Below are 19,634 nucleotides of genomic sequence, written 5' to 3'. Positions count from 1 at the left end.
GATAGGTAATTCAAATATTTTAATTTTCTATTTGTATTATTATCCTCTACTGTCTATACACAAAAAACATGTCAAAGGTTCTTGCCGTCTTAGCATCCTTAGTTTGACATTGGCTGAATTAATAAGGGATTGCTGGAAAGTTCGTCTTGTGAAGCTGCTTCAGTTCATTGCGAAGGGACTGGAGTTCACGAGTCTGCTGTAGAGCTAACTTATCCAAATTTGCCCTTCTCAGCAAGGAATTGTAACAGGCTTCTGCGCGAAGCACGTCGCTGGTCGCGTAAGCTACCGTAAGAAAAAATAACAGAATAATTTAAAAAGTGCATGGGTTATAATTACAATCTTCCTTATGCAAAATGGTCTGTAAATGGAAGTCTGCGTGCGGTGTCACTGGAACAGCACTTATGATCTCATTTTTCACTAAAGTTTGATTTGTATACTTTCCACAGATTATACAACTCGCATTTGGAAGTTGGTTAACCAAAAATGAAGGCCTCAACTGAAGGTGAATCTTAAAAGACGATAATTTTAATGGTTTGTTATTGTGAACAAATGAGATTTTCTTTTACTACTCTGTATGTTTTCCTCGAAATAGCTAGATTACTCCCTCTAATATAAAAAAAACTATACTTTCGTTTATACTTTGACTATCTATAAGAGATTCGTGGCAGTTGATGCCACATAAAACTAGGACCAGTTTTACTTCCATCGTGATACATTCTAACGTATCTATCTTGGTTCGTTCCAATATTTGTGGTAGGTTTTTTGACAGCAATCTTAGGCACAAATATTTTTTGGCTACTTGAAACAAAGCATAAAACAACTTTAACAGCAATTCAAAGGAGGCTTATCTGCTCCTAAAGTATTGCACGTCAAGACCTATTTGGTGTTGTAACTTATCCAGCTCCTCTGATAAGTACTAATGCTTATACACTCAACACCACCTAAAAACTGTTTAAAGCACAATTTTTTGTGAAATAAGCGATCACTTGAAAGACACCAAACGTCACCTATGATGGATGCGAATAACTTAGTGTGGATCCGGTTTGCATGAACCAGCATAATTAGTAAATCATTTCATAGTAGGTGGAGAAGTTTTAAATTAAGCATTTAAAGAAAAAGCAGTAACTCACGTGTCTGTTCGTAGACTTGTCTCGCCTCCAAAACACTGATGTTCATTTGCTCAAGATTGAGAAGTAGTTTTTCATTCCGCTTCTTTATCTTTCTTACCTGCTTTTCTTTAAAATATTTTATCCGTTTCTCAATTTTATCAATGTGTTTTCCGTGATTCTACATTGGTGGCATTAGGAGTGGGTGGTGTGGTTTGAGCAGAAGCTAACGCCTCGATACTTACTGCCTTCAATTGCGCATACGTGTGCTCCGAATTAGTGAGTTCAGTTGATACAAGGTTCTCATAGTCAGGATTTTGTAAGTACTTCAATAAAAAGGGGAAAAGAAGTTCATATATTGCTTTATGGAACGCATACCCGTTGTATCTCCCTGGTGATAGTGAAGTTGGTTATTTGCTTTTTTCTATCCACAAGGTCCTCGTAGCGCATCAGCATTTCCCTTAGGTCCCTAAATGGTAATTAGCAAAATAAATACCAAAGTAATCCTCCTTCTAGTGCTGAGTTACACTTATTGTGCTAGAATCGTACACACAGGCGTACAGTTCAGTTTGAAGAATTAAGAAAAGATAAACCCACCACTCAAGCATCTTGAAACGCCTTTTATATGACTTGATGAGTTCCATGTGGTTAATTTTCTCGTTGCTAAGTTGGACGACCTGTGCATTAAGATCTTCAATTTGTTTGCGATTGATGAGGAGGCAGGTGTTGAAGTCTTCGACCAGACGTCCTGGTTTTACCTCGATTTCCACCTGACCCTGCGGCATGAGTATGTTGATGTCCACGTTTGCCATCATTCGATAGATCTTAGCCTTCAATTCACTCCGTGCCATTTCCACCTCATCAAGTTCTTGCATTGCATCCGCCAGTTCCTTCTCACGACGCTGTCAAGAGAAAAAATAAACCCTGATTTCTTGTTTAGTTTGCCATGCAACCTATTAAAAAAGTAGTTTTGAAAAATATCATGAACTCAAAGATACATTGCAAACATTAGATAGTGTAAATTTCCTTTGGTCTCTATTTAAAAGAGGAGATTTAAGTTATTTTGGGGTTCAGAAAAAAGTTCTTTCAAAAAAATTGTAAGAGATTACTAAAGCGGAGTTAATAACAAAAATTTTCGTCCATTAAATGACTTCTTAAAAAGTAATAAGCTTATTGGGGATATTACGTCTAAAAAAAAAACATTTTAATTTGGTTACACTTTTTCAAACTAATGTCAACATATTCATTATCGATGCCATGTCCCCAGTTGTAGAATCAGGAGCAGTATTGTAACATTCGTCAAAATTTTACTAATTTTTCATTTACATTGTGTCACTATTATGAGAGTTGAAATTTTTTCGCAAGATCGACAAAATGCTTAACACTTTAAATAAAGTGTTTTAGGGCTGAAATACGCCTAAAAACGATTTTGAAAGTGGAATTTTTTTCAAAGCAATAGGGGTTAGAAGACCACTTATTGTAAAATATTCGCGTATATTCACACAACTATCTGCTACTAATTCGGCAGCAAATAACCCCCCGCATTGTTCATAAAATTTTACCAGTCTAGTGGTTTTCAGGCATCTATTCACATTAGCAAAACCTCAGCTCACTTGTAGGAAGGTCGTAGTGCTATTGAGATGGTAAGTTGCATTCTTCAGTTCCATTTCTTTAGTAACTTTCTTAAGCCGTGCTTTGCTGAGTCGTTCCCAAATGGCAGGGTCGATGTTGAACTCAGCCATTTTGTTGATCTCATCGTATTCACTCAAGGCGCGTTGAACGGCCGCCCACTCGGCCTCAAGGGAACGCCTCTGGGTCAGCGCTTCCGTGTAGGGATTCCTGTTCCCACTCAAGCTTGCCTGGGTAAGAAGACTGGACATTTTCTTCCTACTTTCTTCCTTCCCGTCCTCTCTCTCTTCCTCTTCCATTCCCGATCGAATCTCCACTGCCAGTCGCCTAAACAGTCAATTGAAACCGTCTGTTATTTGAACTTTCAGTGTCTTTATGATCTAATGACCCAGTTGGATAGAATATATGACGATACCTGTGCTAGAAATGCAAGGTATGAATTTGTAAAGTTAGAAATTTTCTTTGAAAAGTTGGCTAATGCTTCCTCAGATTGTGAATGCGGGTGAAATTAATTTAACTTTAGCACCTTAAAATACTTAAGGCACTTACAACCAACCGATTTCAATATGTACTAGAATGGGTATAAAACTTTGGTTTGTATCCATTGCGTTTGAGCAAATGATTTTCCGTATGCTGAATCTATAGACTCCTATAAACTTCAAATATTTGCGTATGCAGCACAAAACACGTTGATTTTAAAGAAAAAAAGCATACTTGGGTCTTCTTTTAAAAGCCTTGTAAATAATGTCATACGCGGGACCATGAATATCATGAAACTCCTTGCGAAAACTCTTATCCATCATCCTATCCTCCACCGTGATTAGTTCAACATCCTCTTGAAGCCTTTCTATTAACTCCTTTGCCTGCTGAATGATGCTGTTGAGCTGAAAAATTCATTTTACGTGTTGAGCAATCTAAATGCAACAAAATTACACCAACTATTTTATATGCTACCCTATTTTGCATTAGAGTCAAAATCTAGTGAAATTAAATGAAATCAATGGAGATGCTTACTTTTGAAACTTTTGATTCAATGTGTGTCTTTGTCTGACTATACAACTTTGCCTCATTTTCTAGCTCTCTGGCTTGTAGAATTGAAGCACGCAGCTTTCTGACTTTCAGCTCCTCCATCTCAATGCCAATTTCATACCTAAGGTAGGTGTGGAATAGATTTACCACATCCTTGTTTATTGTCAATTTCGTCTCCTCAATAGATGCCTCGTTTTTGTTCATCTCAGCTTCTAAGTACTAGTTGAAAAAAGGAGGGTTAAATCTCTTTCCGTTCCACATCAAAAAATCTTATATTGACCCAGGAAGTAATGTCGCTTTTAATTCTGATTTAAATTTTATATGCACATTGATTTGCTGGGGAAATTTTGCGGGACTAGTAGATTTAACAAGGTCTTCCCGCATCATAGTATTTATCTAAAATACCATAGTCCATAAATCTTCACTATCAGATTCGACTTGATCCGATGGTTAGTTTTCAAACTACCTTTAAAGAACAATTTCGAGCCGACATGGTAAAGTCAGTAACGCATATTATGCAAGTACACTCAGACCACAATGGATAATGAGGAGGTGGAGACAGCTACAAATCCATTTCAAATAACGGTTATATTAGTGGAAGGCGCTTCAAAATTTTAAAACAATTGATACAGTAAATGATCTAGACAGTTGGGTAGATTTTGTCGCCTAAATATCAAATGCGAAATCCTACCAAAGCTTGTTGTCATTCTTTGATATCTCGAAATCAAGGTCTAAAATTTAACGTTTACTTGTTACATTAAACAAAAAAGATTAACTCTTTTGAAAAGAACGGACCAATAGCTGTGCTTGGATATGTCGTTCAACTGGATGCTTTAATTGCGCTAGCTGTCTGGTGTCCATCCATTGTAGTCACATCGCATTCACTAAGACCATTGCAGTCATTGTAGTCTTCTAAGCGTTGTAAGTGATCGGATTCGGCAAATGCAGACAAAGTCTCTCACGAATGAATAGTTAAATGGTCACTTCTACTTAAGATGCATAATCACGTCTATAACTAAGGTCAATGCATCAATTAATTTTTTGCTTCCCGTATGAAATAAACTGCTGATCCGAATGAAGAAAATTCTTAGTTAAAGTTTCAACATCGTAATTCTCATTTTTTCGGTGAATATGCGCGAAAACTATAAATAATTGAGTATAAAATGAAGAAGGGTCACCTTTCGATATTTCTCGCGTTCCTCTTCCAACTCTTTGCAGGCCTGAAGATAACTCCTATAAATTTTCTTCTCCTCAGCATTCATTTCATGCTCCTGTTTGCCAGCCTTCACCGCTGCAGGCGTCGGGATGTCCTTCTTCAATTCATCCTCTCGTCGCACCTCTAGCACGCCACCCATCATGTCTTCAAGACCGCGTTCACGCCAATTGTCCAACTGCTCCTGCCTAAGTCGTTCCGCTTCCAGTCGTGCAACAGCCTCCATCTCCGCGATTTCTTCGGGTGAACGGTACCTTTTCACGTCCACTTCCTCATCCGTGCATTCTAGCAGTTTCTCAGCCTCCTCCACTGGTTGTAATTCGTACTGTCTCATTGAGAGCAAAGGAGCGTTGGGATCCAGTTTGGGAATGATTTCATTGATGCGCTCCACTCGCTTTCGGATCCCTTCGATGTATTGCCGTTTACGTGCAAGGCATTCATCGAATTCAGCGTTAAATCTTGACCGCATTTTCCGAATCAGGTCCTAAATAAAGTTACACCAAATGCTCGTTATTTTATCTTGCAAGTAATAATCCCCTAAGTGTCCAACAAAGAAAAGTGGGGATAACCTAACCTGGATGAGAACAGCTTGTGTAAGTTTTTGATCATTTGTGAACAGTTCCATTTGATTGTAGAGTAGTTTAGTAGATATCCCGAATCTGGTGGCTGCAATTAAAGGGATAGATAATAAAAAAATATCATAGTGCGCAAAATGGCTCACCAGCAGAGCCAAGGTGATCTTCGGCGCTTTCGGAAGTTACCTCATCTTCCACCATTTCTTCCGAGCTGCCTTTTTCGCTCTCCTTTAAAAAAAATTTGGCGTGGACACAAATGTTAAGTCGGAATTGCATTTAAACAGCAAATGTTGACTCAAGTGTTAAACGATAGGCGAAATGCAGGGAGATCGCCCTGAGGAGTTCCACTGAGTGAAAGGTATTTACGGCTTTTAAGTAATTGGATATTCTCACACATTCAAAACAATCCAGAGAAAAAGAAATAGACGAGCAACGCTTAAATTTGCATACTTCCAGTAATTACTTAACCATTTATTGTTCGCTTCAAGTCACCATATAAACACCACCTTGTGATACGCTTTAGATAATTCATCCCCTGCTCGCTATTTATGTACCCAGTCTGTTGAAATAACTGCAAAAAGCCTTTCATATATTTTATTAACTAAAATAATCAAAACTAAAACCTTAAATTTTTCTCCAATGAGACACAAGCTTGTTACAAATTCTGCTATGTAGAGGGTACGGTCATTCGAAGCCAGATAAAAATTAATGATCCCGCTTTCTAGCTAATTTTTTTCTCAAATGTCTAACCTATATCACATTGGATCATGTGGTTTTGTAATGGAAAAGAAAAATTAGTAATTGCTTGGAGAAGTGTAAGAAAAATATAGCGAAAGAGGTTGAGGTACCATCGTTTCCCCATCCTAGCTAAAGTGGAAGTCTTTTCATGGGTAAGTTTTGCATTATCAAGTATGGGGTATTGTGCTGTATCATCTTAAAAGAATGAGAACCAGGCCTTTTATCAAAAATTTTTTTGTTTACCAAATAAACTAACTCAGGTAATTCTCGAGCGCATCAATTGACGATAACCTGGTCCACCTTGAATGCCTTTTAAAAAGCCCAAAATGTATTTTGTAGAATGAAAAAGGGCGATTCGATTTGAATCCGGACAAATATACAATCAAAAATATCCATTAAAATACTTGCATTGACTTCACAGCTTACTGATGAAGAAGTTTTCTTGTAAATTTTTTCATTCTCCTTTCTGTAAAATTCACCAACGGCAATTTCGACGCGCCTGCGACTTTTAGCTTGATCTATAAGCCGATTTTCTTCCTGTGTTCTCGGGCAAAGTGGATAGTTTGACACTTCTATGGGAAGATCGTAGGCTAGAAGGCTTCGGCCCTTAACTTCTTGCATCTCCCAACACCGCGATTTTATGACACTGTGAGTAAAGTCCTTGATAAGGTCCTCATGTTCTATTTCAGCACGTTTCTAACTCCAAATAACTTTTCTTTAGTTGATTTATAGCCCACCTTCTGCAGCATGTTGTTTGTCTCCTCAAGTATTGCGTTCCTTTCCTCTGAATCCAATTCAAACTCGGTAATTGCCACTTTTTCCAAATCCGTTAGCCCATCATTCATTTCTGCCATTTTTTCAAGCTAAATAAGAAAAGAAGGATGGATGTTTTAATATTTAGCTTATCCCAAATATCACAAAATGTCCTGGCTCTCTTTGCTTTCTCAAATCGATGCTCTTTACCTCTTTCTTGATTTGACTAAACTCCTCAATTATTCTAGTTTTGGTGCCTTTCATAGCCTCCACGTCTTTGGCATGTTGTTTTTGGTATTGCTTCTCTATCCATGTCACGGGAGAAACCTTCTGATCAATTTTGTAGACTTTAAACTCCTCATCAGTGCCAATTGCCAAGTTGTTTTTCACTAAGGAATCGTTAGGTGACCTGTCATTGCTGCTGTTTACTTCCCAAGATTCGTGTATCATCAGTGCAGTGCGCTTTGTTTCCGCGTCTCTTTCGAGCGCTAGGAGGTCTGCTTCATCAATTGGAGGAATCTTGTCACTGTAAGAGGAAAAATTTTTCAATTTGGCCAGCTGCCTACTTGATTCACTCAATTAGTCACATTCTTTACGAAAAAACTGGACGATTTACTAACTCATCGAATTTGATTTTGGTGCTTGAAAGGAATGAATCGGATCCCTCTATTAAGTGAATTTACGTTCACTGGCACCATTTATTATAGTCTACCTAGTCGGTCAGTTTGTTTATCTACCCAAATTCATCCGCTGCTTAGGCATTCACTGTTACATACAGTCAAGGGACTTATTATAGAGCTGTAATGGTTAAAATAAAAGAAAACAAATAATTGACCTCAAATTCATCGCGCAGTATCCACCGTCTCGTTTAACGGCTGCGAGAATGCCAAAATCTCTTGTTACTGCAACTTCAATTGGATCGCTGGTACTCTCGACAAGTGGAAAATATCCTATCACAGACGCCGACTACAATTTTAAATAATTCACTTAATTTTTGTTGAAAAATATGATAGTTTAACTATTTGGTAGCAAAAAGTATGCTCAAATTAGTTAACCAAGCATATATAATAGTGTTTAAAGTGTGTGGCGTCACTCCTTGTAAGTTGGGGGTAGTTAACGAAAGTATTTAAGCTACGGTTTAAAATGCTTTAATTTCAAAGACAGTGGGATCTTTGTTTCATGACGTTCATTCACAAACTCACCAAGTCATCCACTTTCAAAACGTAGAACACGCCTCCTTGTGTTGTGGCGATAATGATTCCAGGCACGTGAGTAGTACATAAGCTCACAGAGGAGTAGAAGAAAGTGATGTTTGTCAGCAAAAATGTATCCACACCAGTGACAGTTGGTTTTGTCTGTCAAGCACAAAACACACATTATTGGGCACAGTAGTAAAATTTCTAGCCGACGGAGTAGCCGATAGAACAACCGTGTATCGAAACTCAAGGAACAAGAACGCTATCAACAGGAACACAATAGACCTCTTTCTTGGGCTTTTTGTCTCTCTTATCCTCTCTACGTAAACGACTGAGTTGAAAGTTGATGCTTGGACGGGGTACACGATAACTGAGTGCTTCGAAGGAGGCCGAGCCAAGAATGGAACGACGATCATTTGAGCGTGCTTGTAGGAAAGGTTGCAGTCTGCTGGAGAAATCACGCGTGATTGAGTAGGTCCGTCTCTGATGCTGGGCTGATCTTGTGAACTGACGGTAGGCTGAGGTCTTTCAAATGGTAAGAGATCATAAAACTCATTCTCCGCCTTTTTTCCATCAGCTTATTTCTGCTTTAGGTTTTCAATAGCAACGAATTCGGTTGTATTTAGCATTTCGTTCTTGTTTTGTCGTACAAGTAAGCCACGGAATTTAAGCAGTACTAAATAATCTCAGTCCATTGCGCCTTACCCATTAAAAAGTTTTTATCATTTTTATGATATGTGCGTAAAAATTGCAACTTTGTTGGCTTTTACAAGTCACATGTAGACGCAATCGAAAAAATTAATATTTAGAAATCCAGCAGCCTTTGGTAAGTAATTTTGTCCAATATTTCACTCCTATATAGGCACTAATCTGCATTAGTAACAGTTGAATTTTAATAACAGCTTTGAATAGCAATTTCAGTTCTAATGTAATTTAGGAAGAACTCAATATAAATTTATTTTTAACGACTTTTTTAGTACTGTATCCACTTTAAGAGGCAACATATTCTGCAACAACTCATGCTCTCAGTTAGATTTCAAGCCATCCCTGCTCACTTTTACTCCAAGTGTATGCGTAAAGGCATACTTGATACCTCGAAACAATTCAAATCATGGATTCAAAATCCATTCAGAACCGATATTACTGCTATTCCCTCAAAGAAGTACTAAATAATAATTAGTAGTAGCTTTACATTGCTTCGTTTTGTGCAAGGGGAGGTTTGCAGTTTAACATATTCATACACCATACATTGCGTTTTTTGGTTGAAGCAGTTTAAATGCCCAAAATCTCCCTTCCAAATTTTCGTGTTACTAAGCTTAAATACAGACAAAATATTAAATTTTACGATCAAACACGGATTTGGCGATTTGGGGGTGAAGCATCAGAGTAGAAAGCTAACCTGATCGGCAATCTCTTTGCTCAAATCTATCATCACCAAAACACAACTGTTATTCGTGCCCTTGGTGAGAGAGTAAAGAATGATCTTAGGTGTTGTCTTTGCCTCCTCTTTAAGTTCCTCATTCTCAGGATTCTCCGCTTCTTCTTTGGGTGTCTTGTATGAGTTCATCGAGGCCGACTCATCTGCCGATAGGTTCTTTTTCTTATTGGGATCTGTTACAGTCAAATAGGCACTCGAGATGTTGAGGAGTATCTTGAAGGACATCATGGAGAGCGACTCATCACGAAGTTGGTAGGAGTTCTGATAAATGTGACCTGTAGGATCTAAATGAATCCAAGACATTAAAACAACTATTCATGGCTGGGAGCTATTTCATGATAGGAATTTGTTATTGCCACTTAGTCCCTTTTCAACCAAAAAAAAAACCTTCATTTATGGCTCCCTATTCAGCCCTGAAATGGTTTTTCTGTAAAACGTTCAAAGCATAGTGCTGAGCAGAATTAAGTTTAAGTGCTACCTTCAACAAGTCATCGTAAATTTTGCTTAACCGGAATGCCCTATGCTGTGCAGTGTTTAACCAACTACATTCTACTACTTACGTGTTGAAACATAAGCAGAAGTTCGAATCATAACCGAATTCTGTGTGTATTCGAGTAAATCTGCAAATTATTTATCCATTAAAACTCCTGAATTGTAATGATTTGATGTAACGGTTACCGGATCGTTGGTATGACTCTTCCTTCATGGCATTTCTATTAACGGTCTACCATCCCTCCTGTCTATGTATGATAAATTTTTGGTATCGTCAAGGAAAAATGGTAAATACAAAATCATTTTAAATGAAAAACCTTAAAAATCACACACCAGCTGACATATGGCTGACTTTAAACAATTACTTTAGATAAATAAGGCCTACCGTCTAATATTTCATCTGTAAGCGTAAAGAACGTCGCAGTCGTGTATCTGTCCGACTTCTTCCTCTTATCCAGTATGATGCAATAAATCTTGTCACCGTGTACTCTTGCAAAAGCGATTGAATCAATCTTATTCTCATGGGCTGCAAAAAAGTCCTATTTGTTATAATCCTTACTTGAAATTTCGGTTTTAGAAGTGTCTTTTACGTACTTATATAACCGATGGGTTGAAATTCCTTCCGTGGTTCACAGGAGATAACGTAGATATTTGGTTCTGATCCCGTGACAAGCAACACGTCTCCTTTTTCATCCACGCTTAAAAGTCACAAGTAATATAATAGACTTGAATCAAGTATGTGAACCGTTTTGATTGAAAAGTATTGGAAACTGTTCAAAGAAGTGGAATGTGAAATTACTCGCCACTTTTAATTATAGTTGTCATTGGATGCCAGCCATCACAACGTTTTATCCCTTGCATGTGTAGACCAAAATCTTGCGCTATGGAATGTCCAGAGATAATTAAACATCAAGCAACATAACTGTGGGAGCAAGAAATTCCCACCCTTGAGGAATTCCCAGAAAAAATTATCACACTGCTACGTAAGTAAATTATTGCGCATATATCATTCCAAGCATGTACGACCAAGATGATGCTATTATTTTACCCAAAATATGGTTCATATGCATATCACAGCATTTCTCCCCAGCAGTTTGCAAATATGAATAAATTCGTAATTTAATATTTTTATAATTGAATTTCTGGAATTATTGATGCCATATTATCCACATCCATTTTGGGACCATCGACCCAACACAATTGCTTTACCTGGTCCAGTAATGGTTAAAAGAAATAACTTTGGGTTTTTCAAATAAGTTGAAGGAAGATGCAAATGGGCATTGGAAATCTATTACTTTCCGAAGCTTAGCATTAGTTTACTTACCAGTTTACATCTTTGACAGCTAAAGCTGAGTGACTGACTTTACAAGAGTAATGAGACAAGCACTGTAAGTGAAATTGATAGCTTTAAAGATGATCTATACCTTCTTCGTTTTCACCTCATTTTCGGTTTTACTGAATACTACAGATCTTATAAGACTAGTAAGCCTGACTTTCAAAATGATTCAATAAAATTCTTCAGAGATAATAATCAAGTTAATGGAAGGGGTTGAAGAAGTTGTGGTCAAATTTTGTGATAACTTGACCATTCCCAATTCTTTTCGGATAACACTTGAAAGGAGACCTTACTAGATGTCCTCAATGGCTGATTGGAAGATCTGGTGTGCTGGCATGATTCGAGGCGTACAGCGATCCACCCAGTAGACAACATAGAGCACACCACTTTGGAGTCCGATTGCAGTCAGCGGCAGCCCAGGAATAGCCTTCATACAAGTGGCCTATGCAACATCGATAATAACTAGATGATATAAAATACTGGTTTAGTGGGCCATTTCTGGAGGAATTATTCCTAGTGTAAAGGAAAGCAAATCAAAGTTGAGGAATGGTGAATTCGACATAGCTTTAAGTGAATATGAAGGCTTTGATCCACTTACGGCGCTGGCGAATTCTAAGCAACAGGTTTGTTCTCCTGTCTCAGCACGCCAAAGAACAACTTGTCCGTTTGCGTTACAAGTCTGTATTTAAGATGGCATATACTTTGGCAAATAGGCTAAGTGAGTGAGGCATTATAAAATTTGTGAACATGTAACTGATAAGTGAATTTGGTAATAATTCAAGCAAGTGCAAAACGACTTTTTTCTGTCAGGCAATTAATTCCATTTCACTTGGACACATATGTATTCTATGCAGACAAGCCATAATTGAGGGTGTCAATGATTACGTTTACAAAAAATAGGCTCTCCGTAGTAGGAGACCTTTCAGGTCAAACATGACTCCAATTCGACACTAGCTGCATGCAGATCCTCCTATGCACCTGTCTCAGGTGGTCCAATCCCTCTGTATAATTATAATAAATCTGCTTTTAGATTTGCATGTCCAATAGCATCTTCATGGGCAACTCAGGAGAACCAATTCTATCAATAGTCGAATTATATTTCTGACTCATTATTTTTCATTGGTTTATTTGAACTAATGAAATAAAAATGTGAAAACATATTTAATCTATCAAGAGTGGCACAGTAGTTTTATTTTTTCTAGCTATAAAAAAAGCCTTCTTGGGACTTAATTTTGTCAGGTGCAGCGCAATTTACTCACCACGAAGTAGGGATCATCTTCAATATTTATCCCACATATTCCGGTAAAAGACGAAACGTTTGTTCTCATCTCCTTTACCGATTTAAATGAGAAATTGGGAATAGGTTCAGTGTTAAAGTTCTGCTGAAAAACTTGAACCAGACCTGATTTGCGAAGAATTGCAAAGTTCTGGTAGTTTGGACATGCGGATATGTGGACGATACTATTGTGGTCACTTTTAAGAGTTGCAAATACTTCTTCATCCAAAAAATTCATTTTTGACAAAGCGATTTGCTGAATAGTGCTAAGAAAACTTGAAGAGAGATTTTGATTAGCCAGAGAGGTTGGTGCCACTAGACCAACTGGTGGAAGGTCAGCATTCCTAGTTTTTGACCAGTCCAGATACCTCAGTCGACCATCCGCACCGCCACACAAGATTCCATCCATTGTATATATTAAGTTGTCCACATCACCTGCCTTTAGCACCATGCTTGCTTCCTTTGCTTCTTGTTCCTTATTCGCAACATCAGCACTTAGTGAATTTGGGCTGAAAATAACCCCAGTTGCCATGGAATCAAGATCAACCTGCAAGAAACGACAATAATTCCATCAATATGGACCACATACCATGAATAGATTTCCATCTCTACATCCAAACACGGCAAAGCCTTCTTTGGTCCATGTAAGGCTTATGGACTTCATGCGTTTTGCATTGTCCTTATAATTTTGTAGTTCATCGTGGGCCTCCCTTAGTACACCTAATTTAGGACGATAATGGAGTAAAGTGAAGTGGACTACCCGAAACAACCTCTCTCATAGGTTGGTAGATGGTGGGATTTTCCTCCTGTTCAATCAGCTCAAGGGGTAAGTTATCTTGCGGGTCTTCGTAAAATCCGATGCGTGCATCAGTACGGGGAACAGCAGTTTCACTGGGAACCACTTGATATTTGGAGTTACGTACCTGCAAGATAGGTGGTGATTTTCTCCATATGATTCCAGCGTCCAAGCGTAAATATGCCTCTCAGTAGCACCAACGATTTTGTTTTCATTTATGGGACAAAATCCAAAAATATCCGGGCAAACAAAGTTTAACTGTGCTTCTATAAGTAGCTCAGCCTTCACGTAGTTCCATATAGCAAGGGTGTTTTCCCTTATTGAAGTGATACACGCTAGAAGATTTTGATGCGAAAAGGTCAGGTGGAGGACTTGAGTGTTTCTTGCTCCTATTTGATTATTTTTCATCTTATATTAGCCAGAACTTACTGCCAATGAATTTTGTCTGAAAGTCTGGAAAGTAGATTAGAACTACTTTTCCAGCGCTTATGTTTGTTTCAGCAAGAGCAAGCACAGGATGAATAGGATGCGTAGCTAAAACAGTCTCATTGGCACCATTGTAATGATATTCTAGAGAATCCCCATTTGTGGAAGAAAACCGCAGGTAGTTGCCTGACTTAAGGCAGATAGTTTGATTATTTATGAAGTGGACGGCGTTGTTTGAGACACTTTGGGTCCATCTATAAATACACAAGTTTATTCATCAAGTAATATTGTTATTAGTATGTGTCAAATTTGATAAAGCTGGTGAAGTGATCCATATCATTACTTACCTTAGGTCAACTACTTTAAATTTACGTGTAAAATTCCAACACTTTATGGCAGATTATTTGAAATCCTATAATATGGATTCTTTAAAAGGACTTGTTTGTAAGAATAAAGATGATAGTAAAGCTGCATCAAAGTTACACAATATAGGATAAAAACTACACTTTTTGATGCAATGCTTTTGAACGTACTTATTTTTTTAAATTATTACTGAGAAATATAAGTATATCAGTCCTGAGCAATTAAGATAAGGCAACCTTACAATACGTTCAAAAATGCCGTGTGGTTTTAATAGCTAATTGCCATTGTATATCACATAACTCGTCTAATTATTTCTATCTAGTCAACCATATGGCACTTAAGATAAACGTTGTAACATATAGAAGGCAAAGAGTAGTAGCTTATTTTACAAAAACTATGGTTATATGCAGAAACTTTGGTGTTGTGGCCAAAGAGGGCGCAAATTAGGCCACACAATGCCTTACGATCGCATTAGCTTAACTAATTTACATCCCACTTAAAGGACCGTATTATCACGCACCTAGCGTCCATTTTAAATTTTCGCGGTCGATAAGACGCGTAAATTAATGCTGAAAGAAATTTATTTCAAATGACTACTGATTCACTCATGAGGATTACTTCATCCGCTCTCAAACGAACATTAAATTTTATGCCACCCCCTTGATTTTGGGCATGTAATTAAAGGGAAAATTTTGGGCTCTTTATAACTTGCTTTTGTTTGTTGTTACTTTAAAAAGGATCAAAATGATATTTAACAAAATGAGGTACATACTAAAAATCAACTTTAACTTTGCACCCTGTGACCCTGCGACCTTGCTTCAAATGTCGCGTACCACTGATGACTGCCAGATTTTCACGGGAGAGAAATACTACTTAATTTACATATCTCACAATTGGATACTTTTTCGCATAAATGACAGTATGGACCACCATCTTGCGCCAAAAACATTGCAGCAGTTTACTGATGTATAAAATCGAGCTAATCAGATTTGCGAAATGTATGATAGAATATTTTAGAAAAATAGAAGCAGTTAATGCAGTAATTTGATGTTTTGTTTATTTAAACGTGCAGTTCAGTGTCTACAAGTTTTGCTTTTACTCTGCGAAATGGTCTTCAGGTCTTGCTCTTTTATGATACTTTGACTTATTAGAATTTCAGGAAGACTCCGAGTACTAAAATCAAAACTCATTATCCATAGGTCCTTTGCACTCTCCATAAGTGTTTACTTTAGTGATTAAGCTCACCTTACTCATGCATATTGCCAAATAAAGAAGCTTCTATTAAAGTTTTCTTTCCCAGATTACCTGGTTGGGAAGTAGACGTGGTCTAAGCTCACTGCCATAACACTAGTTAGTAACGAATTTCAAGCCTCTGTCAATTTAACCATTGTTAATGAACGGTACCCCTTGTAACATCTGATTATGCGTGTAATAGATGCTAAATCAAACTCCTAATGCTCGGACAGGGACAGGGTGGTGGTGGATAGATAGATGGGTAGATGGCAAGGCAGAGGTAGATAGGTGGGTGGGTCTGCCGGTTTCATACTGTTTTATTTAGGTGAATTATCAAACCATAAATGACGCAATATAACCTTCTTTTAATGAATATGGTGTAATCGATAGGTAATTTAATCTCAAGCAAAGTAACAACTTTTTCACTTCAGAGAGATTGAATCCTTGTTTGTTATATCTTCCTTGAAATAGTTTTCGAAACAACGAAGACGTCTCTGGTATTTTCTTTCCTCACGGGAATACGGTAACTGAAAAGGGAGTAGACGGGTTAGAACGGTGGATTTGGACCATTTTTTCCCTTAGAAACCATTGATTACCTTATCCGTGTTTGCACAAACTGTACTTTTAAAAGTGATTTGAGGAAGGTTAATCGGCTTCAGGTTTGTATCTCGTTGCCATTCAAACTGTCTGGGTTTCATAAACCAGTTGTAGGTTCCAACGCTGAAATAAATTCGGAACCTTCAAAATGGGATTTATTAAATTATGTAACCCATAAAGACCACGTGGATCACTATTTTAGCCATGAAAGCAAACATTATCCGGAGTTTGCTCCGACTTTCATTACTTATCATAGTACAGTATGATCAAGAGATATGAGAACACGAGTTTCTTAAAATTTAGACTAAAAATTACCCTTATACCTCGGGGAATCTTTGCCTCTGGGATCTTCTGGTAAATTTCGGGGGCATTTTTGATTGAATGGATATCGGTTTTGCTTGAATGATTTTAGCGCGCTGATGTCTCTTTGGTATTCAGCTGGACCAGGAATATCTTTCTTTGATAAAAGATGTACGGAGGTTATTAGTCTTAAAAAAATATTCACCTTGAGTCTTCCAAACTCATGCAAGTATTTTTGCAGATACCACAACATTTTACCTTAGTAATCACAAGTGCAGCTAAAGTAAACAATACGAGTCCCCACAACAACACTTAAATGATCTGATTTATCGTTATACTATAAAGACTTTTATTCTATTTAAGTTTGAACATTTCTATAATCTGAAAACTCACCGTTCCTCGGCTTTCACGTTGCGACGTAGACCAGCGCTTCGTATTACAACATCTGTTATACAGATTGTAGGCTATTGTGTTGTACTACAGGGTGTGTCTGCGTTACCGAAGCAAATACCTCCATGTTGTAGGTACCAGGACCCAAGTTTGGGTACTCATTTCTGATTGGATATAAAATTCCGAGCCTGCTTGGTACCGTTTTGTTAGCGAAAGTTTTGCGCTCGCTGCAGGTCCCGAAGTTAAATATACTTTTTCTTTTACTAAATATGGCTAAAATGCAATTTTCGCATTTTATTTCCGATGGTAACCCCCCTCTCATTTCAAAAGATAAAAGTCAGATGTCAAAACACAAATTACTACTTTTTGGGAACTTCACGATTTCTCCCCTAGCTTTTGGGACACGATTCTATCTAATAGTTTGCCAAATGTTTTCCCCAATTTAATGCACTCAACTATGTTGACAAGGTATATAAGGCCTGAAATCTCTTGTTACGTGTAGTGTGCGAAATTACGCCAATTTTAGGTTTGGAGATGGTTCAAAATACAAAGTGAGATGTGATTTGTAAGATGGTCTACTATTAGTGCGCAGGTATACGAAATGGTTATCATGCTCCACATCTTCTTCACTATTAAAATTAACTTGTAAAAATACACTAGTCAGAATGCCATATCGCCAGGAAGGTTTTCATCCACAGTACTTAAACCTTACTTAAATCAAAACTAAAAAAATTCACTTGATATGAATATCTGTGCAGGCAATCAAAGAAAAATAGGCTCAAATACTAAATGGTATTAAAAACCGATCCTTGGTTCCATACTAATGGCCGATTATTGGTCTGTTTGTTTACGGAAGCAAGTACACTAACGGAACTATGGACACACGCAAATCCCGAGAAAATCGCGCAACGACCTGATCGTGCCTCGAAGATCCTTCTCGATCTAGGATTCCCCACTATAATTAAGGTCCTTAACTTTGCTATTATCCGAGGCCAAAATACGTAAGACCACTTTGGGAAACCCATCTCTGGAAACCCAGACAGAAATAGACACAAGGTAAGCAGCTCAAATTATGAACACGGCGTAATTCTGATAGACATTCGGGAGGTTAAAGTAAGTTGAATATTTCTTAACTGTTTAGGATGTTTTAATGCAAAAACCTCTGAACATTCTCAGTCACATAAGACCATCTTTACCCATAACTTTTTGCAAGACCTCGTCCCCACTATCATCGCCCATTTTGATGCTCGAACACTGCGCAAGCTCGAGGCTTCACAACCGCAAGGTCAGCACCATGTCGCAGATGTAAACACAAATCAAACCATTAAAAAGCACTACCTTCTAGGGATTTGTTGCTAAATAATACAAGATATACAGCAAAAAAGAGGCTCTAGCTTAGAGAGCATATGCTATTTAGTCCACAATGACTCTATTAATCTATCTTGTGAATGTAAACAACAGTTATAAAAAACGACTTGCTAAGAAATCACAATCTAAAAGAAAATTAGCAAAAATACGGTCATTAACGTGATGTGGATTATTCCAGCTCATCATTGTAAGTTGATATTTTTAAGAACCGGAAATTATAAAAATGAAATTTAAAAGTTACTTCACGCCAACAAAGGATTTCGAAAAGAACATCAGGTATCAATCATAGCTTAAATAATAGCATTTATGAAGATTCATCTCGAGGTGCCTAAGGGACTCTGAATGCAAAAAGGAGTGCAATTCGGGATCCTCACGCTGGAGATAGGTTGGATTGAAACAGGCTCTTAATTTTTTCTACCTAAGAGATTCCTAGGCGCTTTGGGAAGGATGAAAATCGCATTCAGACCGCATATGCTGACCAAATTATAGTGAGCTGCGGTTCAATTACCTGTTACTTTCGGCTGCTTGGGTTGTTCAACATCTTTAGTTGCACACCCGCTTGATGACAGGGTTCCTGGTCCAGGACAGCAGCCGCCTCGCTCCTCCGTACATAATAAATATGCCTCCACGCTGACATGGTTTGTGGTTCTTAAAAAGTAAGAGTATAAGTTAGAATATTGCCTAAAACTGAATTTTCAGGCGCAAGAACATTACTACGGGATAGCAATAACAAATCCATGGAAGTCAATGACCTACCCAACCGCCTAATTAGCAAGAAGAGTGACACCAAGAGTTTTACCAGTATTAGTTTTGATTATAGCTACAAATTATTGAATTTGTCCTCGATCTGATTCTTTGTTTGCGCTGAATTTCTAAGAACTTTGCAGTAAAACTGTCAAAATCCTAATAGTATCAAAAGTTTACTTCTGTTAGATCTTTGAGAGCAATTTAGCTGCAAAAATCGCAGAACGCCTTAGTAATACCCATTTCAGCTTGTCACATATTAAACTTAAAAATCCTTTTAAACCCATCATTTTTAAACACATTTGCAACTAATTTTAGGCATGCGAAATTTAGGCAAAAACAAAGAAAGAAACGCCTTTTAACAGCTTTGTTTATGCAAACTTTTTAAGGACTACTTTGTTTGTATGCTTGGTTCCGAATAATGCACGTGCAGCACGTCACCACCGCTTCAGCCGCTGCCGTGCGCCGCCTTTTTCACCATCCCTAAAGGTAGGATTGCCTTATTTCTGCACAAGTGATGACATTGGAGTTACCGTCTGTGCCGTCTACGGCTTGATGAGTACTATTAAACTGATTAACGCACTTATAATACTTCCTACATTTTAGGTCGCTGCGCCGTCCAGCAGTGCCATTTGT

General features: G+C 37.8%; 1 protein-coding gene across 1 annotated transcript; it reads right to left on the bottom strand. All coding sequences in view use genetic code 11, as the record gives it.

Annotated features, from left to right (window-relative positions):
* Positions 1 to 118: 118 nt before the first annotated feature.
* On the bottom strand, positions 119 to 18,891 carry EGR_03452 (WD repeat-containing protein; the record flags this gene model as incomplete). The annotated part of the gene is made up of 30 exons (XM_024492701.1): positions 119 to 282; positions 1,131 to 1,287; positions 1,352 to 1,432; positions 1,485 to 1,575; positions 1,656 to 2,008; positions 2,720 to 3,062; positions 3,450 to 3,619; positions 3,750 to 3,983; positions 4,943 to 5,461; positions 5,552 to 5,643; positions 5,699 to 5,780; positions 6,717 to 6,986; positions 7,028 to 7,153; positions 7,254 to 7,569; positions 7,879 to 8,009; positions 8,246 to 8,398; positions 8,495 to 8,764; positions 9,639 to 9,961; positions 10,555 to 10,695; positions 10,764 to 10,867; positions 11,799 to 11,947; positions 12,104 to 12,184; positions 12,765 to 13,328; positions 13,371 to 13,501; positions 13,542 to 13,672; positions 13,705 to 13,966; positions 14,007 to 14,257; positions 16,890 to 16,960; positions 17,008 to 17,159; positions 18,810 to 18,891. 30 exons carry the CDS (start codon positions 18,889 to 18,891, stop codon positions 119 to 121), a joined length of 5,994 nt encoding a protein of 1,997 aa, XP_024352834.1.
* Positions 18,892 to 19,634: the final 743 nt, after the last annotated feature.

The sequence above is a fragment of the Echinococcus granulosus genome, assembly GCF_000524195.1.
Source record: "Echinococcus granulosus chromosome Unknown EG_S00018, whole genome shotgun sequence".
NCBI classification, from domain to species: domain Eukaryota; kingdom Metazoa; phylum Platyhelminthes; class Cestoda; order Cyclophyllidea; family Taeniidae; genus Echinococcus; species Echinococcus granulosus.
The sequence above is the reverse complement of the archived record's forward strand: the minus strand, read 5'-3'. Positions and strand labels throughout refer to the sequence as shown.